The sequence below is a fragment of the Pelobates fuscus genome, chromosome 11 (genome assembly GCF_036172605.1).
Source record: "Pelobates fuscus isolate aPelFus1 chromosome 11, aPelFus1.pri, whole genome shotgun sequence".
Lineage (NCBI taxonomy): Eukaryota > Metazoa > Chordata > Amphibia > Anura > Pelobatidae > Pelobates > Pelobates fuscus.
Genome location: NC_086327.1, coordinates 31,655,933 through 31,674,725, shown reverse-complemented (window position 1 = coordinate 31,674,725; position 18,793 = coordinate 31,655,933). Strand labels below are relative to the sequence as shown.

Genomic DNA, 18,793 nt, shown 5'->3' with positions numbered 1-18,793 from the left:
TGCGAACGGGTTGTCACTGGATACACGGTAGCGGGTGTAGTAGGTATGTAAGCAGAGGTTAAGGGTCACAGGTCATTTCCCAACAAGACCTCAGCGGGCAAATTATCCATAATCCCTACGGTTGCCATGCTGGATCCGGCTCCCCAATCCAGGTGTACACGGGCAGTATGGAGATGAAACACAGGCACCCGAACAGCAACGATAAGTTTAGAGCACTCCTCTGGTTTGACTAAGTGTTGTTGGACCAAGATTAAGGTAGCGTCACTGTCTCGTAATCCTTGGGCCACTTCTCCATTTATTTGTATCTCCTGTCGGTGTTGCTGGTGGTTGTCTGGGGAAGCAGCTTGTACGGGATCCACCTCGTATAGAACTCCCAAATACTCCTCGGAGCTGGCCTTGGTTTCTACACAGTGAGCAGCCAGGGTATGGGATTGCGCAGGGTTGGCTATTGGTGGGGGACATCTCCATTGTTGGGTTGAGGGCCAAAACGGACAATTGGCAGCCACACGGCCCCACTCGTGGCACCGGAAGCATTTAAACTTGGCTTGTTCCCGTGGATACTAAGGTGGATCTTGGTAGTGAGAGGGGCCAGGGGGAACAGGAGCCCGGAATTTGGGGCGGTAAGTGGGGACAGAAGCCCGGGGATTCGCTGCGGGGAAGGGTCTCAGGGTGGTCTGACCCATCCTCCTGGTATCAGCATACTCGTCTGCTAAGCGGGCGGCATCAGTCAAAGTCGTCGATCTCGTACCCACACTTGCAGTTCGGGTTGGAGTGCAAGCAGGAAGTGTTCTAGGAGAAAAAGCTTGACACTGTGCTAGCTTGACACCTGGTAATCCAATGGGAAGAGGTGCGGTGTAGGCGACATGCCATTTCCATATTCAAATCTCCCACTTTCTTTTTAGATTCCCGAAATCGCCGGCGATAGGCTTCAGAGGTGACAGCATAGCGTGTGAGTAGGGCCTCTTTAACCAAGTTGTAATGGTTGATTTCCTCATTGGGGATGGCTCGAAAAGCTTTGGATGCTTTACCAGACAATTTGCCTGACAAAATGGTGACCCATTCTTCCGAGGGTACTTGATATAAGGCATACTGTCTCTCAAAGTCCGCAAGGTAGCCATCATCTCCCCTTTTGTTTCCAGGAATGACTTGAAGGCTGCGAATGGTACCTTTCAACGTTCAGCTGCAGGGGTAGGATTAGCTTCCACTGGGGGTGCAGACCGCAGTGCTGTTACCAATTGAAAATGGCTTCAGCCTCCACAGCACTGAATATTTGAGCGATTCGTTCTTCCAACGGGTTCGGCCCATACATCGCCAAACATGCCCGAACAATCCGTAGTATTTCATCTTCCTCTACATATGGGACATTTGGTTCGGCCATTCCTGTTGTACGGTCTAGTTCATCTAGTTCCAGCAGGTCGGCAATGAATTCTCTCCGCGGTCGGTTACTTGCGATGCGTCCACGGCTCTCCAGCAAGTTTTTCAAAGTTGGTCTTTTTAGCTTCTCATACTGGCTCTCCATCTGGTCAGCACTTGCTCTGGGAATAAAAGGACCATCCCTCTGCTGCCACCAATGTGACGGTTGCCCTGATTAAATGCTTCCGGTGCCACAAGTGGGGCCGTGTGGCTGCCAATATATACCTCCAGAGATGTGCTTTTTCCCTAGTCTGAGCAGCGCTGCAATGTTCTCCAGCTGATCTCCCAGCAGACCATGAATCCAATATAGCTTACAAGAGCTAGTGGTATAGCTGTATAGCGGTTCCCTACAATCACGAGACGAGGCTACATGTTGAGGGTTAAGCAGGAATGGTTTAATGATAGCCACACTCGCCTTTTATGCAAGTCCCCATGCAAGGGTGACACCCACATGGACCTTGTTGGGAACTGAGACACAAACTTATACACTAATAATAGCAGTGATACAATATAAGGCACTGGGAGATAATTGAGTCAATTACTGTATCAACTCAATTATCTCCAGCATTCTGAAAGTACCCCAAAATCACACATGAACCCCATAAAAAGTATATATTTAAGCACAGCCTGTATAGCTAGATACCATTGAATGAGAGTAAAAATCCTAACAGTTTAGAGCAAATTTGAAGCAAATGGGCAAAAGTTGTAAATTTGTATATTTTATATTAGTGTACATATATCACATGTACTATACCCCATTTGGAAAGATGTAAGATGATGGGCACATAACTGGGGCATGCAATATTTTTACTAAAAACACAACCTAAAGAAAGCATTAATTGTATGTCTGTTTTTAAACATACATTACAGTATTATAATGATGCAACAGTTGCATATATCTCATCTTCATCCTCTTAATGGAGGGGGTGGGGGTAGATCAATGCCGGGCACAAGCAGCTATTGAAAATGCTTATATGGTAGAGTTAACTGTGTACAGCAGCGATGAGATCACACCTATTGAAAAGGTGTGCAGTTTCTGTGAAAGCTTTTCTGTCTGACCTCTGAACCTCAGGTCGCTCAGTTTCATGTTTGCATGGACTTAGACCCTCAGTACTGACAACACATCACAAAAAGGATTATAATATTCTCGCCAAGGTGTCTGGAGAAACAGCAGAAGAGGTGAGAATGTAAGGAGGGGAAAATGGGGCGAGATGAAAAATTAAGGAGAGGGGTTAACGTAAGGAGAAAACTGATGTGTAGAAAAGCTGTGTGGGGTGAACAGAAGAAGATTGGAAGAAACAGCTTGTGGTTAAAATGGGAGAAACGATACTGGACAAATGGAGAACGGGAGAACATTGGGATTCAGCACAAGGAACATGCATGGGAGTAACTGGGTAGATGATGTAATAAGGCCAGAGGTGTATATAAAATTACTTTTTGGAAATAGTGTCAGGATAATTTAGGATCACGATGGGCAGAAGACAAACTGGACAGGTCAGACTGGTTATAGGCAATTTGGGGAAAGTAAATTGGATATCTGTTAAATGTATATCCGCTTTTTTTTTTTACATTTCTCACACTTGTATCAACCATCCTAACCGTACATCTGAATGAAAGTTGTATTTACACTTACCTGCATGTTTGTTGGTGGTGGTTCTGATTGGTTTTAGTATTTGAGGTGGTTTGGTTGCTTGAATTGTTTTTTGGGTGTAGAACTTTTAGGTAAGAGTTCTTAATGAATGTTATTTTGTAGCAGTAATTTTGTAGCAATAATGCTTCTCTAACATCTGGCTGAGAGTTCTATCCCTACACATGTACACCTAATGAGAGTACTATGAATTAAGTACCATCTGGCTGATATTCCCATTTTCAGATATCATCCCATCTAACATCTCTACAACTGCACACAAGCACTTTGGTTAACGATAGCATCTGCTTCTCACCCTAGACAGGTTCTATTACACGGTTGCGTTGTAATAATAACTGATTTTGTATGTACTGTCTTTTCCAGAACCTGAAGGACAGTCAGATCGCAAGGTACATAAATATCTTACAGTATCAATTCTTACTTTATTACCAGGAAACTCTGCTAACTGTTTTAACCACTGAGGGAAAAAAAAAAATGAAAACCTCATTTATTTTTTTCCAAATAAGCGTTGAAGTATATATTTTACTTGATACATAGTATTACGCCGTGGGATGGAATTTAGAGGTTCACAATAATTACCGTTTGTAAATATATCTTGTCTATTACTGAAATAAAGCATACTGTCTATTTTTTTTTTGTGAAACTGCCACATTATGGTAAGGAAAAGATTGTAGAACAGCACTTACAGACATAAAACACCATAACTACCGCAATGATCTGGCGTTCCTTTAAAAAGCAAATGCCAAGCGATGAGGGTACTAAAAAACAGCAAAAAAAAATCTTACTGGCAATATATTTCTAGTTTTTTTTTTTTTATTCCCACATAGAGCCCATTTTCTATTTATTTAAAATTATTGAATGTTAACTATGATGTTGTAACTGTGTTCTGAAGAGGCAAATAAGTATGACACTAATTTATGACAAATAAATGCTAGCAAGCTGGCCCCCCTGACATTATTGACTACAAATGCAATTACATTTTTATTTTATTTAAACTGCAAATTTGTGTGTGTGCATGAAATCATGGGAATGTGGAAATCTGAAATTTCATTTAATATCATGTTCATTATTTTGGACTTTATTTAATTATGCTTTCTATTTCACTATACTTTAATGTATAAGATTCAGCAGGTAAATCCCAGACGATAAATACGTCTGGGTGTGCATTAACAGGAATTTAATTCGGACGAACCGTCTGAAACAAACGTTTTGCACGTCTATATTTCATCATAGCAAACTCCTGAATAATTGAAAAGCAAATTGTAGAATATGGGCTAAAATAGCCAAGTGTGACCATAGCTAACCTGAATAATTTTTCCAACTTAGCTATAGCCTAAATATAGCAATTCAGTTTTTATGACACTGCAATTTGTTATTTAGTGAATAAAGTCATTACAATTACATAACAGGCTCTGGATTCTGTTAATAGTAAATACGGTTAATGCTCATAAATTAAAAACCATTTTAACACTAAAGTCTATCGGAAAAAAACACTGATTTAATAAATGGTGAACAGGAGAGAGAAATACAGAAAGAATTCAGATGTTAAAATACATATTAGCCCTGGAACCCCCAGTGGGCATAAGTAGAACTGCATTAAAAGCAATTTTTCCTATTTTTCTTCGCTTGAAAGTTCATTTTATATAACATTGCAATATACACAAGTTTAAAAAAAAAAAAAAAATTCTGGAAAATGTAAAATTTCAGGAAATAAATCTAAATGATTATTTTTCAGTGGCTTTTAAAAAGCAGACATTTATCCTGAGCCACACACACAAAAAAATATATTTTCTGCACTGTCTCTAGAAACCAAAGTCCTCTGTATCTTTTACTGTTTATCTAACCCATCCCCTGTTTACCAAACACATCACCTCTTTAACTCCTCTGCACAGGGATCTTATCTTTTCTCCTGCACGGGGATTGACAAACAATTTCAAAGTTTAGAGGCCAAATAAAAAATATTGTGCAATTTTTTGTTGTTGTTGCATATTTAGAAAAATTAAATGAAATATAGTGAAGATCAGATGATATATAATCTAGATAGCAAATTGACAAACATTAATGGAATACTCCAAGCACAATAACCACTCCTGCTAACTGGAGTGACTTTTGAGCCAGGAATGCCCTGGGTACCCCATTGTAAGTATTGAAACTATTTTAGAACAGATTGATGTATTGTTTGGGGTTTAAGATATATGTAATTATCTATCCTTTTTTTTCAGGTGTTGAGCTAAACTCTACCGATTTCTGGTAAAAAGTTACACCTTGGGCCAATTTTGGGGGTTTCGTATTCTTACTTTCAATTTTTATGCCCCATCAACAAAGCCTCTCTATTACCTCTTTAAGATTTTTGGGTTTTGCGCAGTGTCTGTAGACTTTCTGATGTTCCTCTTACTGTGTGATTATATCAGAGAATAAACTCAGCGTTTCTTTTCCTTCAGCTCGTGAAGAAGCATTGCATGAGAACATGAATCCAACACAAGTCACTGCTGTGTCCCTGCTCTTACTTCTCCTGAGTACAGGTCCGTGTTATGAATATCTAACTCTAGAACTCATTTTTTATATCAAATAAACTAAACATTCATTATATAAAAAGAGCAAAACTAGAGTTTGTCTTTGTGGATAGTCGCCTCACTTTGGCTCTCTAAAATACATTGTGTAATTCAAAAGATGATGTTTATTTATCTGAAATTAAAAATATTCAACATAAGGATAGGTGATTCAAGAAAAAAACAAAAACGATCAAACAGGGATGCAATTCCTACGGATGAAATGCCACAATTGGTGAAGTGCGTCCAGCACACAGGACACATTTTTAGGTATTGTCACTGTGTCTCCATTTTGCTTTGAATGTGTTTATTTAAAAAAAAGTCCAATTATAAAATAACACCAGGGACTATACCTATTTTAAATGTTGCATTAATCAGCAAATACCCTTATTCTAGGTTTATTCATTAACCATGAGCAGGTTAAATTAAAAGGGACAGTCTAGGCACAATAACCACTACAGACCACTGTAGTGTTATGGTGCCAGGAGTCTCCTGGCACCATCCACAGGCAAGCAGTTAAACCATTTTGTAAAAGTTTGGGCTTTGCCAGGGACCCTAGGGCTCCTAAAGTCTGGCCTCCTTTTGTAATATCAGATATACCTGTTTCACCCAAAATTCATTGATTGAGAGCAGGACCGGACTGTGAAACAAATTCGGCCCGGGCATTTTGTAATCACAGCGGCCTACTAAGAAGGAGGCGGGGCAGAGAGGGTGAGCATGTTGGTTCAATTCTCTTCCAGGGCAGACCATGTGCAGAGCTCTGCTGTAGAGCTCTAGCATGAGAAAAAGGCCCAAATTTGATAACATGCCTGTGCTGTGTTTCAACTTGTCTCTGGTGTCTCTATAAATGGAATACCAGCAGACAAAAGGTGCCAGGAAATAGTATTGTGTGTGTGTTTGGAGCCTGCTTGTGGGATTGCATGTGTGTAGAGTGAGCTGATTGTGGTGTGGCATTGTGTAATAAGGTCTGTTTTAGTTGTATTTGTGGTGAAATGTAATGCACGTGTGGCTAGGAGCTGTTGAGAGTGTGTGTATAAGTGCTGTGTATGTGAGGGTGCTGTGTGTGAGGGTGCTGTGAGTGTGAGGGGTGATGTGTCTGTGTGAGGGTGATGTGTGTGAGGGTAATGTGTGTGTGAGAGAGCGAGCTATGTGTGTGTGTGGGTAATGTGTGTGTGTGTGTGTGTGTGTGTGTGAGAGGGTAATCTGTGTGTGAGAGGGGACTGTGTGTGTGGGGGTGATGTGTGTGAGAGTGCTGTGAGTGAGGGTGATGTGTGTGAGAGTATTGTGTGTGAGGGTGATGTGCGTGAGAGTGCTGTGTGTGAGAGTGCTGTGTGTGAGGGTGCTGTGTGTGAGAGTGCTGTGAGTGAGGGTGATGTGTGTGAGAGTATTGTGTGTGAGGGTGATGTGCGTAAGAGTGCTGTGTGTGAGAGTGCTGTGTTTGATGGTGCTGTGTATGAGAGTGCTGTGAGTGAGGGTCATGTGTGTGATGGTAATGTGTGTGAGAGAGTGTTGTGTGTGAGAGTGATGTGAATGAGAGTACTATGTGTGAAGGTGATGTGTGTGAGGTTGCTGTGTGTGAGAGTGCTGTGTGTGAGAGTGATGTGTGTGTGTGATGGTAATTTGAGTGAGAGAGTGTTGTGTGTGAGAGAGTGTTGTGTGTGAGGGTAATATGTGTGAGAGTGCTGTATGTGAGAGTGCTGTATGTGAGAGTGTTGTGCGTGAGAGTGTTGTGTGTGAGAGTGCTGTGTGTGAGGGTAATGAGTGTGAGTGTGCTGTGTGTGAGGGTGATGTGTGTATATAAGAATTTATTTATTTAAAAACAAACAAAAAAACAGGCATTATATCCCCCCTCCCTTCTTACCTTTAGCCTGGGAGGGGGGGGGGCAGGGGCACGGTGGTGCCTGCGAGGGAGGGACCGGGGCACTCTCACACCATCCCTGGTGTTGCAAGTGGTGAGTGAAATCTAGCCTGCGAGTTCACTCTCGCAAGATCGGGGGCATTGCCATGGTAAAGCTCCGGATCTCCTGAGAGGAACCCAGCGGAGCTGCAAGATGGTCCTATCCTGTCTCCCTCCCAGCTGGCGCCTGCATTTCTGTGCAAGTGGGCACGTGAGGAAGATCTTTGATCTCCCCACCGGCCTGTCAGGGAATGCAGCAGGGCCGGTGCTCGGATAGCGCAGGCCCTGCATGGACCAGCCGGGGAGGTCCTGTGACCTCACCTGCCGGCCCCGGCCCATGGCCATCGCAGCCCATCGGACATTTGCGAGCATCAGTTGAATTCTGTCGAAACATGGGACACATTGACATTGTTAAAATAAAGTAAGCACTTCTGCATTAGTGATATCACATGGGACACAGGTAAGTGTGCAACTAATAAAAAATGGTTTGACTACTTATCGTGGGACTGCACCAGAGGACGATAGTAGTTATGGTGCTCAGACTGCCCCATTAATGGGGCAAGGGCTCTCTGTTTGTGTCATACCATTTTCACAGTGTTTGACAAAAAAAATGATAATTCCCTGGCAACTCAAATCCACCCAAGCATGGAACATTATATGAAGAGGTTACATTACTCTCTGTATGTATCTAAATTATCTGTATGGGTAGGTAGATTTTAATGGTACAGATCAAACAACCTGTGCCATTGTCCATTTTGGTGTTTTTGAATTAACAGAGGCTTATCCATACATATATGATGCATAATGAGGAAGGTGAAGTCATAAGATGTCCCAAACAAAAGGCATTCCACCCACAGAGTTCTCTTAAAATAAACAATATTGTGTTTATGATAGCTTTTAATGTCCCTTTAAGTATAAATTATTGGGTGGCTTTAGAATTATCATCTTGACTAATTATTACAGGAAAGTGGATCCAACCCACTGGGTTGGTTATTTAACCTTGTGGGAGTCCCTCAACATCTGTGATCATCTTGTAGTCACTAAGATGTTTAACCCCTTAAGGACACATGACATGTCTGACATGTCATGATTCCCTTTTATTCCAGAAGTTTGGTCCTTAAGGGGTTAAACTTGTAGGAGGTAGGTGAGTTATATTGTCATCAATCTGACAGGTAGAGAATGTGTTGAATGATCATAGATGAAGTCATCCTAACGACTCTTATGGTACCTCCGTGTTTATATTGCCAGCTAAATTAAAAGTCTTCCACCTCCATAACAACTGGGCAGGAGTGTCCACGTGTTGTACTATTTCTCTCAATGGGTTTTAGTGATAGGCTGACAGTATCAGCTGTCGCTCACTCTCAGCCAACCACAGGCTGCCCAACTCAACTTTCCTCATATTGCAGCCAGGGGCAGCAATGCTGGGTGCCAAAGGTCCAACTATGGAGTAAAACCATTGCAAAAATGAGCCTCAAGTTGTTTTGGGGTGTGAGTGTCTCTTAAAAAGTTGTTATTGCAATTCCCTAACGTTAGTCAACTCAAATAACCCATTGAATGTTGGTCATAGATGTATGGAAAATGTATTTCAAACATCTTTAGGTATACCTAAATAATATAAGAACATGCAATATAAACTGCAAAATCGATATACTCTGGCCAAGTATAGTAACGCAATTATGTAATTAATTCACTGAATATCATGAAGAAGTTGTCACATATGTTAGAGCTCAAATAGTTGTCACATGTGTTTGTAGATCAAATAGAACCTCTAGTGGTGCTAGTTTATTTGATACAACGGAAGTAATAGATTGCTTACATTTATCTTTTTAATTTCTCCATCATACTCTTTCAACATACATGGAATACATTATACCATACATACCATTCCACGAATATACCATACATTCCTTCTTTGACCAGGGGGAAAAGTATAAAAGAAGCACAATCTGAAGGCATATAACACACAAAATCATCCCTGTATCCTAGTTTAACTATTTTTGGACTTGTATGTTGTACCTTTAGCAACATATGAGTCTATACCTAGTAATTGTAAGTCAAATGATGCTCAGCTACCTGCTTACTGCTATAACATCATGGGCATTTTGGTCAAGAAAAGGCTGGAAAGTCCACATCAGAATATTTAATCTGCATTTTTAAATTTTAACAATGCATCAATAGGGTTCACATAGTATATCCGAAAGCCCTATAACCTATCTTTCTCTCTGTCTTTCCAGGGATTCAGAGTTACCGGATACAAAAGCGAGAGGAGCCACCTACTTATTTATCACAAGTGCAGAACGTGTTAAGCTCATCTTTTGAACAGGCCAGTACCAAAGCTAAGGAACTATTTGATAAAGTAAGAATTCCTGCTGTAGAGGAAAAAGTCAAGTAAGTATCTCAGAGAAAAACAGAATATGAACGTGACAAAAAAAAAGCTTGATATACAGAACAGAAAGAATATTAAGATAATAGATTCGAACATTTCTAATCTTCAACCAAACAGTCAGTAGGGAGAACGTTTACAGATCAATCTTCCCACTCTATCAAATATTAAAAAATATATATATTTAGATAGTGTTGCTGTGAGCGAACACATATACACAAGAGAAAATTTGGAGCTTCTAAAAAATATTTATTGTATTTAAAATTAGTTGGACCTATGACCTAAACAGATCCTTTGGTGTTACTAAAAATTCCCATTTTCATTAGGTGTAATGAATTTAAAATTTTGTGCCAAAACAACCAAACTATAAACATTCGAGAATTTTTCAAAATTATTAACCGAATGATGAAGTGGACAGCTGTTTCATTGTTAATGCAAATCATCAGCATGAGGTTGCTTACTGGCTAGCTTTGAAACTTGGAGGTACTTGCGAAGCAACAACCAACACAGGTATGGTGGGGAAAACATTGTGATTGAAAACCCCTTCCACCTGAAGTCATTGGATACTTATTACAATGTTAAACAATAATCTGTACACCAGTCAAGCCATAAGACTTATTTTTCCCACAGAAATCCAAGCCTCATTAGCTGGCCAGTAACCAACCTCATGCTGATGATTTGCATTAACAAATAAAGAGCTGCCCATGATTGGTTTACTGGCTTTGCGTCTTTTCTTAAGTTGTGTTTTAAAGCTGTTGTATACAGCAAATACAGACTCAAAGGAATCCATGTTTAAAATGGAATGAGGCAGAAATGTGATTCTTTGTTGAACGAATTTGCAAAAGCCCACCCAGAATCCTTTGCTGTAGTAACATCACTGCAAATTTGTGATTTCTGTGGGGAAAGCAAGTCTTATGGCTTGACTGGTGTGCAGATTTTTGTTTAACATTGTATTAACTTAACTATCCACAGACTTGTGGTGGAAGGGTTTTTTAATCAGGGCCGCCATCAGGGAGTGACAACCATAACGGTTGTCACGGGTCCGGCGGCCCTGGTGGGCCCGGCCGCCTGGGCCCCACGTGTAGCGTCGGAACTGACGCCAGTGCAGTTGCACCGGTGCCCGCACGCTTTCCCATCGGATGGCCCATGCACTCAGGGCCACCCGATGGGCCCCATATCTTCAGGGGCCCGGTCAGCGCTGTGGCCGTGGTATAGCACGACCGGACCCCTTTAAAAAAAAAAATGCCGCCGCAGTGCAAGTGCTGCTGGGAGGAAGACTTCCTCCCAGCTCACTCCGCGCGGGAGGAGCGCCCGCCCAACAATGAAGAGGGAAAGCCAGCCTACTGCCAGTCCCATCAGCCACAGTCAGCCACCGTCCTGCAAAGACAAGGTAAGAAACAGGAGGGTGGCTGGGAAATGAGCTGTGTGTGTGTGTGTATGTCTGTCTGTCTGTCTGTATGTGTGTATGTATGTCTGTCTGTATGTGTCTGTCTGTCTGTCTGTATGTGTGTATGTATGTATGTCTGTGTGTGTTTGTCTGTGTGTATGTCTGTCTGTATGTCTGTCTGTGTGTATGTCTGTCTGTCTGTCTGTCTGTTTGTGTGTATGTCTGTCTGTCTGTATGTGTGTATGTATGTCTGTCTGTGTGTTTGTCTGTGTGTATGTCTGTCTGTATGTGTGTATGTCTGTTTGTGTGTATGTATGTCTGTATGTCTGTTTGTGTGTATGTATGTCTGTGTGTATGTCTGTCTGTTTGTGTGTATGTGTGTCTGTCTGTATGTGTGTATGTCTGTCTGTATGTCTTTATGTGTGTATGTTTGTCTGTATGTATGTCTGTATGTCTGTCTGTCTGTATGTGTGTATGTCTGTCTGTGTGTATGTCTGTCTGTATGTCTGTGTGTATGTCTGTCTGTATGTGTGTATGTATGTCTGTCTGTCTGTATGTCTGTCTGTGTGTATGTCTGTCTGTTTGTGTGTATGTATGTCTGTATGTCTGTTTGTGTGTATGTATGTCTGTCTGTATGTGTATGTCTGTCTGTATGTCTGTCTGTATGTCTGTCTGTGTGTGTCTGTACGTCTGTCTGTCTGTTTGTGTGTATGTATGTCTGTATGTCTGTCTGTGTGTATGTCCGTCTGTGTGTATGTCTGTCTGTATGCCAGTATGAATGTATGTATGTAACTATGTATGTCTGTATGTATATCTGTATGTATGTCTGTATGCATGTCTGTATGTCTGTATGTCTGTATGCATGTCATTATGTGTGTATGAATGTCAGTGTTTCTATGTCTGCATGTCATTATGAATGTGTGTATGTCTGTCTGTCTGTATGTCTGTATGCATGTGTGTCTATCTGTATGCATGTCATTATGTGTGTATGAATGTCAGTGTATGTATGTCTGTATGTCATTATAAATGTGTGTATATATGAATGTAAGTGTATGTATGTCTGTATGTCATTATGAATGTGTGTATGTATGGATGTCAGTGTCTGTATGAATGTATGTATGCCAGTATGAATTCATGCCAGTATGAATGTATGTCTGTATGCATTTATGTCTATCTGTATGCATGTCATTATGTGTGTATGAATGTCAGTGTATGTATGTCTGTATGTCATTATGAATGTGTGTATGTATGAATGTCAGTGTATGTATGTCTGTATGTCATTATGAATGTGTGTATGTATGGATGTCAGTGTCTGTATGAATGTATGTATGCCAGTATGAATGTATGTATGTAACTATGTATGTCTGTATGTATATCTGTATGTATGTCTGTATGTCTGTATGCATGTCATTATGTGTGTATGAATGTCAGTGTATGTATGTCTGCATGTCATTTTGAATGTGTGTATGTATGTCTGTCTATCGGTCTGTATGAATGTATGTATGCCAGTATGAATGTATGTCTGTATGTCATTATGAATGTGTGTATGTATGGATGTCAGTGTCTGTATGAATGTATGTATGCCAGTATGAATGCATGCCAGTATGAATGTATGTCTGTATGCATGTCTGTATGCATGTATGTCTATCTGTATGCATGTCATTATGTGTGTATGAATGTCAGTGTATGTATGTCTGCATGTCAGTATGCATGTGTGTATGTCAGTATGAATGTCTGTCTGTATGTCATTCTGAATGTGTCTGTGTCTGTATGTCCTTATGCATGTGTGTCTGTATGTATGTTAGTATGTGTCTGTCACTATGTACGCCTGTGTGTCTGTATATGTCTCAGTATGTGTGTGTCAGTATGTATGCCTATATGCGTATCAGTATGTGTGTCTGTTAGTATGTGTGACGAAATGCCTTTTGTCACTGGGTTTATTGGTGACAAGCTGCCCTTTACCCCTGGCTGTTGGAGGAGCCTGATTGCCAGCCTCTTACCTGTTGACTATGGTCCCTGGGAGATTTGGCCCTTCAGGTGCAACATTTGGGCATATTGGATTTGTATGGTGCTGCTGCTGGCCCTTTAAAAAACCATCCGTGGACATATTATGACTTTTAGGAACAATGTCCCTTTAAGACTGTGTAGCAGATTGCATTCAGGCTGTCTTCAATATTATGCATGCTATTATGTGTTCGGTAAATTGTAAATGTGTAGGTTCTATGTGATAAATGTAACAGTATGTATTTTTATGTCTTTTATTGTCCTTTGTCTGCCATGTGGCTTATGGAGTTTTGCATCTGTCCTTGGAGATAATTGGATTACTTCCCAATTATCTCCAGGATAGAGACTCTGTGGAACTTGTTTTGGGCAGAAAAGCCATGCTTCATTTGGTCACAAAGGACTTTCCCTTAACTTTTGAACCACTGGTCTGATTCGTGACATTTTTTAATATGTTGTTCCCCTGAATAGATTGGTTGTGAATATGTAATTTTTATGGAGATTGGATGTATGGGTTTAGAGTTATGAAAGTTGGGTAAAAAGTATGTTTTAACTGTATGTGTAATTGGGTTACATCCCAGGATAAGGGGAGGGAATCTGTGGGTTGTAACTGAGATGTTATTGGTTGTTTTATACCTCCCTGTGGGCGGTCCTGTATTGGCAAAGATTATAATAAAAACCAGACTGGGTGTGCCAGCACCTCAGATCATCTTGTACCTTCATGAATGTAACGGATCGCCTGGCACCCCGACTGGGTACCTCCGTTAAAGGATGCTCCTAGCGCTCCTGAGGACTCCAAGCACTCCACCAGACACCATAAACACTGTAGACTCCCACGAACCGCCGCAGCTTGGTTGGGGTCTCACCACGCTACTCACTCTGGACCCAAGACCAGGGTCTAGCTTCCAGTAGATGAACCTCTCCGAATTCCAGAGAGCAGGAACAGGAACAAGCTCTTAGCAGAGCTCAGCGATTTTACCCTGGGGAGTATAGTGATTATAGCAATCCCCAGAGTGTAGTTCTCCAATCCCCCAAACATGAGCCAAAACTTCATGAAGGTACAAGATGATCTGAGGTGCTAGCACACCCAGTCTGCTTTTATTTCCATCTTACACATAAAAGCCCGCCCACAGGGGCGGGGTAAAACAGCCAATAGCATAACGGTTACAACCCACAAGTTACCTCCCCTCAGATAACCAGTTAACATAATTATTACAGCCAGGGAAAATACCGTTTTTATACATGTGCTATAACTGCCCAAAAACCACATATTTGGAATCAGCCCACTTTAAACATACACCCTTCCAAAAATCAGCCAAATCCCCCCAGTGGATCAAAAGTTAGCTGGAAGTCCTTTATGACCGACCGCAAGCACAATTTCCTGCCCAAAACAGTTCCATAGATTTGGGCTGTGCGGTCGGTCAATTTCATGCCGAAAAAACGACTAAGTCCCATTTCGAACGGGACTTAGTCTCTGGAGCTGCAAGTTCCGTATGGGAGAAGGTAAGGGTCAGCGGTGTTCGGCAGAATGTGTAGACGATTTCAGTTCCACAGAATCTTTAGCATACACCGCTGACCGCGTTCGACTGAACAAAGATGGCCGCCGCCACGTGCAATTAACCGGCAGTAACCTCACAGCCTGGGAGGTAAATTGCCTGCACACTTTAGCTTCTGGGTGGTCCGCCTGTGTGGTACTTGGTTCAGTAAGCCCTATTTACTGAACCAAGTGGGGGAAAGCCAGGAACAAGTTATTTTACAGGTCTGGGGACATAGTCTTAAAGGGGCATTGTTCAGCAAAGTCACAATATGTCCCCAGACGGTTCTTAAAGGGCCATACACACCAATAAAAGTCCATACGTTTTCAGGGGCCATAGTCTTAAAGGGTATTGTTACCCAAAGTCTCAATATGTCCCCAGACAGTTCTTAAAGGGCCAGCAGCAGCACAATAAAATACCATTCACTGTACTTAAAGGGCCAGCAGTCGCACAATAAAATACAATATGCCCCAAATAATCCAGGGGCCATAGTCAGCAGGTAGGAGGCGGGCAAACAAGCTTCTCCAAGGCCCAGTGGCGAGGTTGGTTTCGTCACAATGAAGTTTCGGCTCATGTTTGGGGGATTGGAGAACTACACTCTGGGGATTGCTATAATCCCTATACTCCCCAGGGTATAATCGCTGAGCTCTGCTAAGAGCTTGTTCCTGTTCCTGCTCTCTGGAATTCGGAGAGGTCCACCTACTGGAAGCTGGACCCTGGTCTTGGGTCCAGAGTGGGTGGAGTCGGCGAGACCCCAACCAAGCTGCGGCGGTTCGTGGGGTCTGCAGTGGTTACGGTGTCAGGCAGAGTGCTTGGAGACCTCGGAAAGCACTAGGAGCATCCGTCAGCGGAGGGTACCCGGTCGGGGTGCCAGCGGTTCCGTTACAGTATGTATCAGTGTGTGTGTGTGTGTATCTGTGTCCTTTTGTATCAGTGAATGTGTGTTGTGTCTGTGTGTTTATTCCTGTGGGCGGGATTTGGAGGTGGTTTTGGAGGCGGGCCCCCAGGGGCCCAGACCCTAAGCTCAGTTAGGGGCCCCAAAATTTCTGGTGGCGGCCCTGTTTTCAATCACAATGTTTCCCCACCATAACTTCTTTGGTTGTTGCTTCTCTCTCTCTCTACATATATATGTATAGATTTATTTATATATTGGCTCTCCACACCATGATACTAGGATCTTATTAAATGATTTAGCTGTTTACACACAATGTCAGGTATTGCTTCAATTGTCTAGAATATTCCATGTTAAGATAAAATATCTGTGCCTCATGCCGGTCTATTCCTTTAACAGGGATGCTTATGAGAAGACATCATCTTACGTGACTCCTTATTTGAACATTTTTTATGACCAAGCATACCACTGGCTTTATGAATAAGCAGCATTGGCTGATCAACAATTCAAACTCTGTAATCTTCAACGTCATTTTCTCAAGGCTTCCTAGTGTATTAATATCAATCTTGGTGAAGTTCCAGCGCACACCTGTGCTTCAGAATTCAACAGTTAATACAATTTTCTGTGACTGCAAGAACACTTTCCTGGATTAATTCCAAATTAAATAAAATTATCTTACATTTTTTTGTGTAAATAGTGTTTGCTTTGCTTATTTGTGTTAAAGTAACTCATGCCTCTAGGTCTTATAATAGAACAAAAATAATTTTGGGGTGCCATGCAACAAAAAGTACACTTGCGCAATTTACCTAATTTACTTTTAGGTCATTTTCTAAAAATAACCATCTACCAGAACGCACTCGACTGAGGGTGTGCCCACAATAGGGTATTTACTCCCTTGGTGTGCAGAGTAATTGATGTGCAAAATAAGGAAAATAATAAATCTTTAATAGAAAAACATACAGAGACTAAAAAAAAATTCATGGGGTATAGGAATGGGGATTGGTCCATGTGGCTGTACAGGACAATTCACTGTAGAGAGTACTGCACCACAACCCCTAGAGGCTGTTTACTCATACTAGCATATGGTAGAAGAATATCTACCTAAATGTATAAGGCACCAAAACACAGATCAGCCCTATAATGTCAGAGTGTCTGCATAAAATGTAGCACGACTGTATATTCTGGGGGAGTACCCCAGACCCCAGGGTGTCCTTCCCTGGAGTATATAGTACACTTTTGGGGATGCTGACTGCACTGGTGAAATGGATCGGGATCAGAGGCATACAGTGTGGGGGAAAAACGATAAGGTCATAATAGAGATAAGAAAATTCCCCCTGTATGTAAAGATACCCAGGTAGTCGATTCAACTGAGTAGTAGTCAGCCCCAAATTACAAAGGTAGTGGATTGCTTACAAAAAAGTTAATTAATGCAGACAATAGTGGCTGGGACGATCTGTTAGTGCTTATTTGTAGAATGTTACAATCCCAGAGTAGTACTATTAGGGAAAGATACAAAGTTACAATAGTATCAAGTTGCTAGTTTGTGAGCTTTCCCCAGAGACACAAGCGCTGCCCCTGTCTCACAGATACAGGGAGTGTCTCCCATCCAGCCAGGACCCAGATGCCCACTTATTCCCGACCCCTTGTTTTGTAAAAACAAAACAAAAAAATAAAATACGAGCTTAGCCTAAGTCTAGGTATAGGTAGCAAAGTAGATGCCTAACTAGGCTGGGAATCTTCGTGAAATAAAAGTAAAAATCAAAAGTTTTTTCGCAGCCTAAGTCTAGCTTCTAAGTAGCAGAGTAGCAAAGTAAGTACCTAACTAAGCTAAGCGTCTTCTCGACGCGCGTTTCGGCACTATGTGGCGCCTTTTTCAAGAGCAGTGAGGGAATCCCGTCACCGCCGAGATTATATAGGGCTAGTGCCCGCCCCTCCCGGGACGTCATGGCCAATCGCGTGAGGCCGCGTCACGGGAGGGGGAGGAGTCAAGGGCTGCTCGAGCCGGCAACAGTGTCGGCTAGGGAACAGAGATACTGGCAAATATGTGGGATTGTAATACCTCAATCGTAGTATATGTGCCCAAGTAAAACATTATCATAGGGGGCAATCCCTTGGGTTATTAATGTCTCAAAGTAATGAATAGATTAGAGAGTAGAATCTGCTCCCATAATGTCATTCTAGATACTGAATGACAGGAAGGTGTATAGTAGTGAAAAGTATTGAAATAAGTAAAACCAAATGGAGTTTAAACAGTATGAACACTATACCAGATATTGATATAGCTTAAAGTTTTTTTTTTTTTAGTCTCTGTATGTTTTTCTATTAAAGATTAATTATTTTCCTTATTTTGCACATCAATTACTCTGCACACCAAGGGAGTAAATACCCTATTGTGGGCACACCCTCAGTCGAGTGCGTTCTGGTAGATGGATTTTGCTTTTCCTCTCCGAACACCTCGATTTTTGGGATTCTCTCTATTTTCTAATACTTATTGCGTTGGGTCAAGCCCTTTAGTTGTTGCCCATTTAGTCCTTTCCTTGGCTCCTGAGCTGGACCTTTATAGCTCTATAGCCATCCTCCTTTTTCTAATACATTTTCTAAAAATAAACCTAAAACAACTAAGTAGTGCTCATTCTCACACACGAAAAAAACTAAATAAAACAAAAACAAATTAATTAATATTAAAAAAAAAACATAATGGTAAATCATATATAATGGGAAAATAATGCAATCAAGAAGTTCTGAAAACAGTATCATAAACCAGAAGTCTGATCGTCTCCAAAATGTCACCAGAAACCCAGTGGACAGGATCTGAGGAATCGTGAGGATCCTACTTAAGGTGGAGTAAAATATCTTTCCTGCCCTGATTTAAATTCCTGTCTCTTGATATCCAGTCCCCTTCACCAATTTGAAATTTTTTCACCTTTTTCCTTCCCACTTTGGGGGACTCATTATGGGTTAGGTCAAGACTAGTGCCTCTTTGTATGTTGCATTTACGGAGGAAGAATACCCCCCCCAAAAAAACAAACAAAAAAAACTTATTTTTCTTCAATCACATTTTTTATTTAAAAGATGCAAGTTAACTTAC

General features: G+C 41.5%; 1 protein-coding gene across 2 annotated transcripts; it reads left to right on the top strand.

Annotated features, from left to right (window-relative positions):
• The first annotated feature begins 2,484 nt into the window (after positions 1-2,484).
• On the top strand, positions 2,485-16,399 carry APOC2 (apolipoprotein C2). 2 transcript variants are annotated; one of them, XM_063437099.1, is made up of 5 exons: positions 2,485-2,592; positions 3,425-3,450; positions 5,503-5,583; positions 9,742-9,895; positions 16,105-16,399. In XM_063437099.1, exons 3-5 carry the CDS (start codon positions 5,529-5,531, stop codon positions 16,187-16,189), a joined length of 294 nt encoding a protein of 97 aa, XP_063293169.1. In that variant the 5' UTR covers positions 2,485-2,592; positions 3,425-3,450; positions 5,503-5,528; the 3' UTR covers positions 16,190-16,399. The 2 variants fall into 2 exon arrangements, with proteins under 2 accessions (XP_063293169.1, XP_063293170.1); XM_063437100.1 differs by lacking the exon at positions 2,485-2,592 and adding an exon at positions 5,284-5,311 and having other exon boundaries at positions 3,430-3,450.
• Positions 16,400-18,793: the final 2,394 nt, after the last annotated feature.

Bases quoted from the DNA above. Each gene is read 5' to 3' on its own strand.
- APOC2 (XM_063437099.1), top strand. From the start codon at position 5,529: ATGAATCCAACACAAGTCACTGCTGTGTCCCTGCTCTTACTTCTCCTG. The intron at 5,584-9,741 runs GTCCGTGTTATG...CTGTCTTTCCAG, and splicing joins CTTACTTCTCCTGAGTACAG to GGATTCAGAGTTACCGGATA. The intron at 9,896-16,104 runs GTAAGTATCTCA...TTCCTTTAACAG, and splicing joins GCTGTAGAGGAAAAAGTCAA to GGATGCTTATGAGAAGACAT.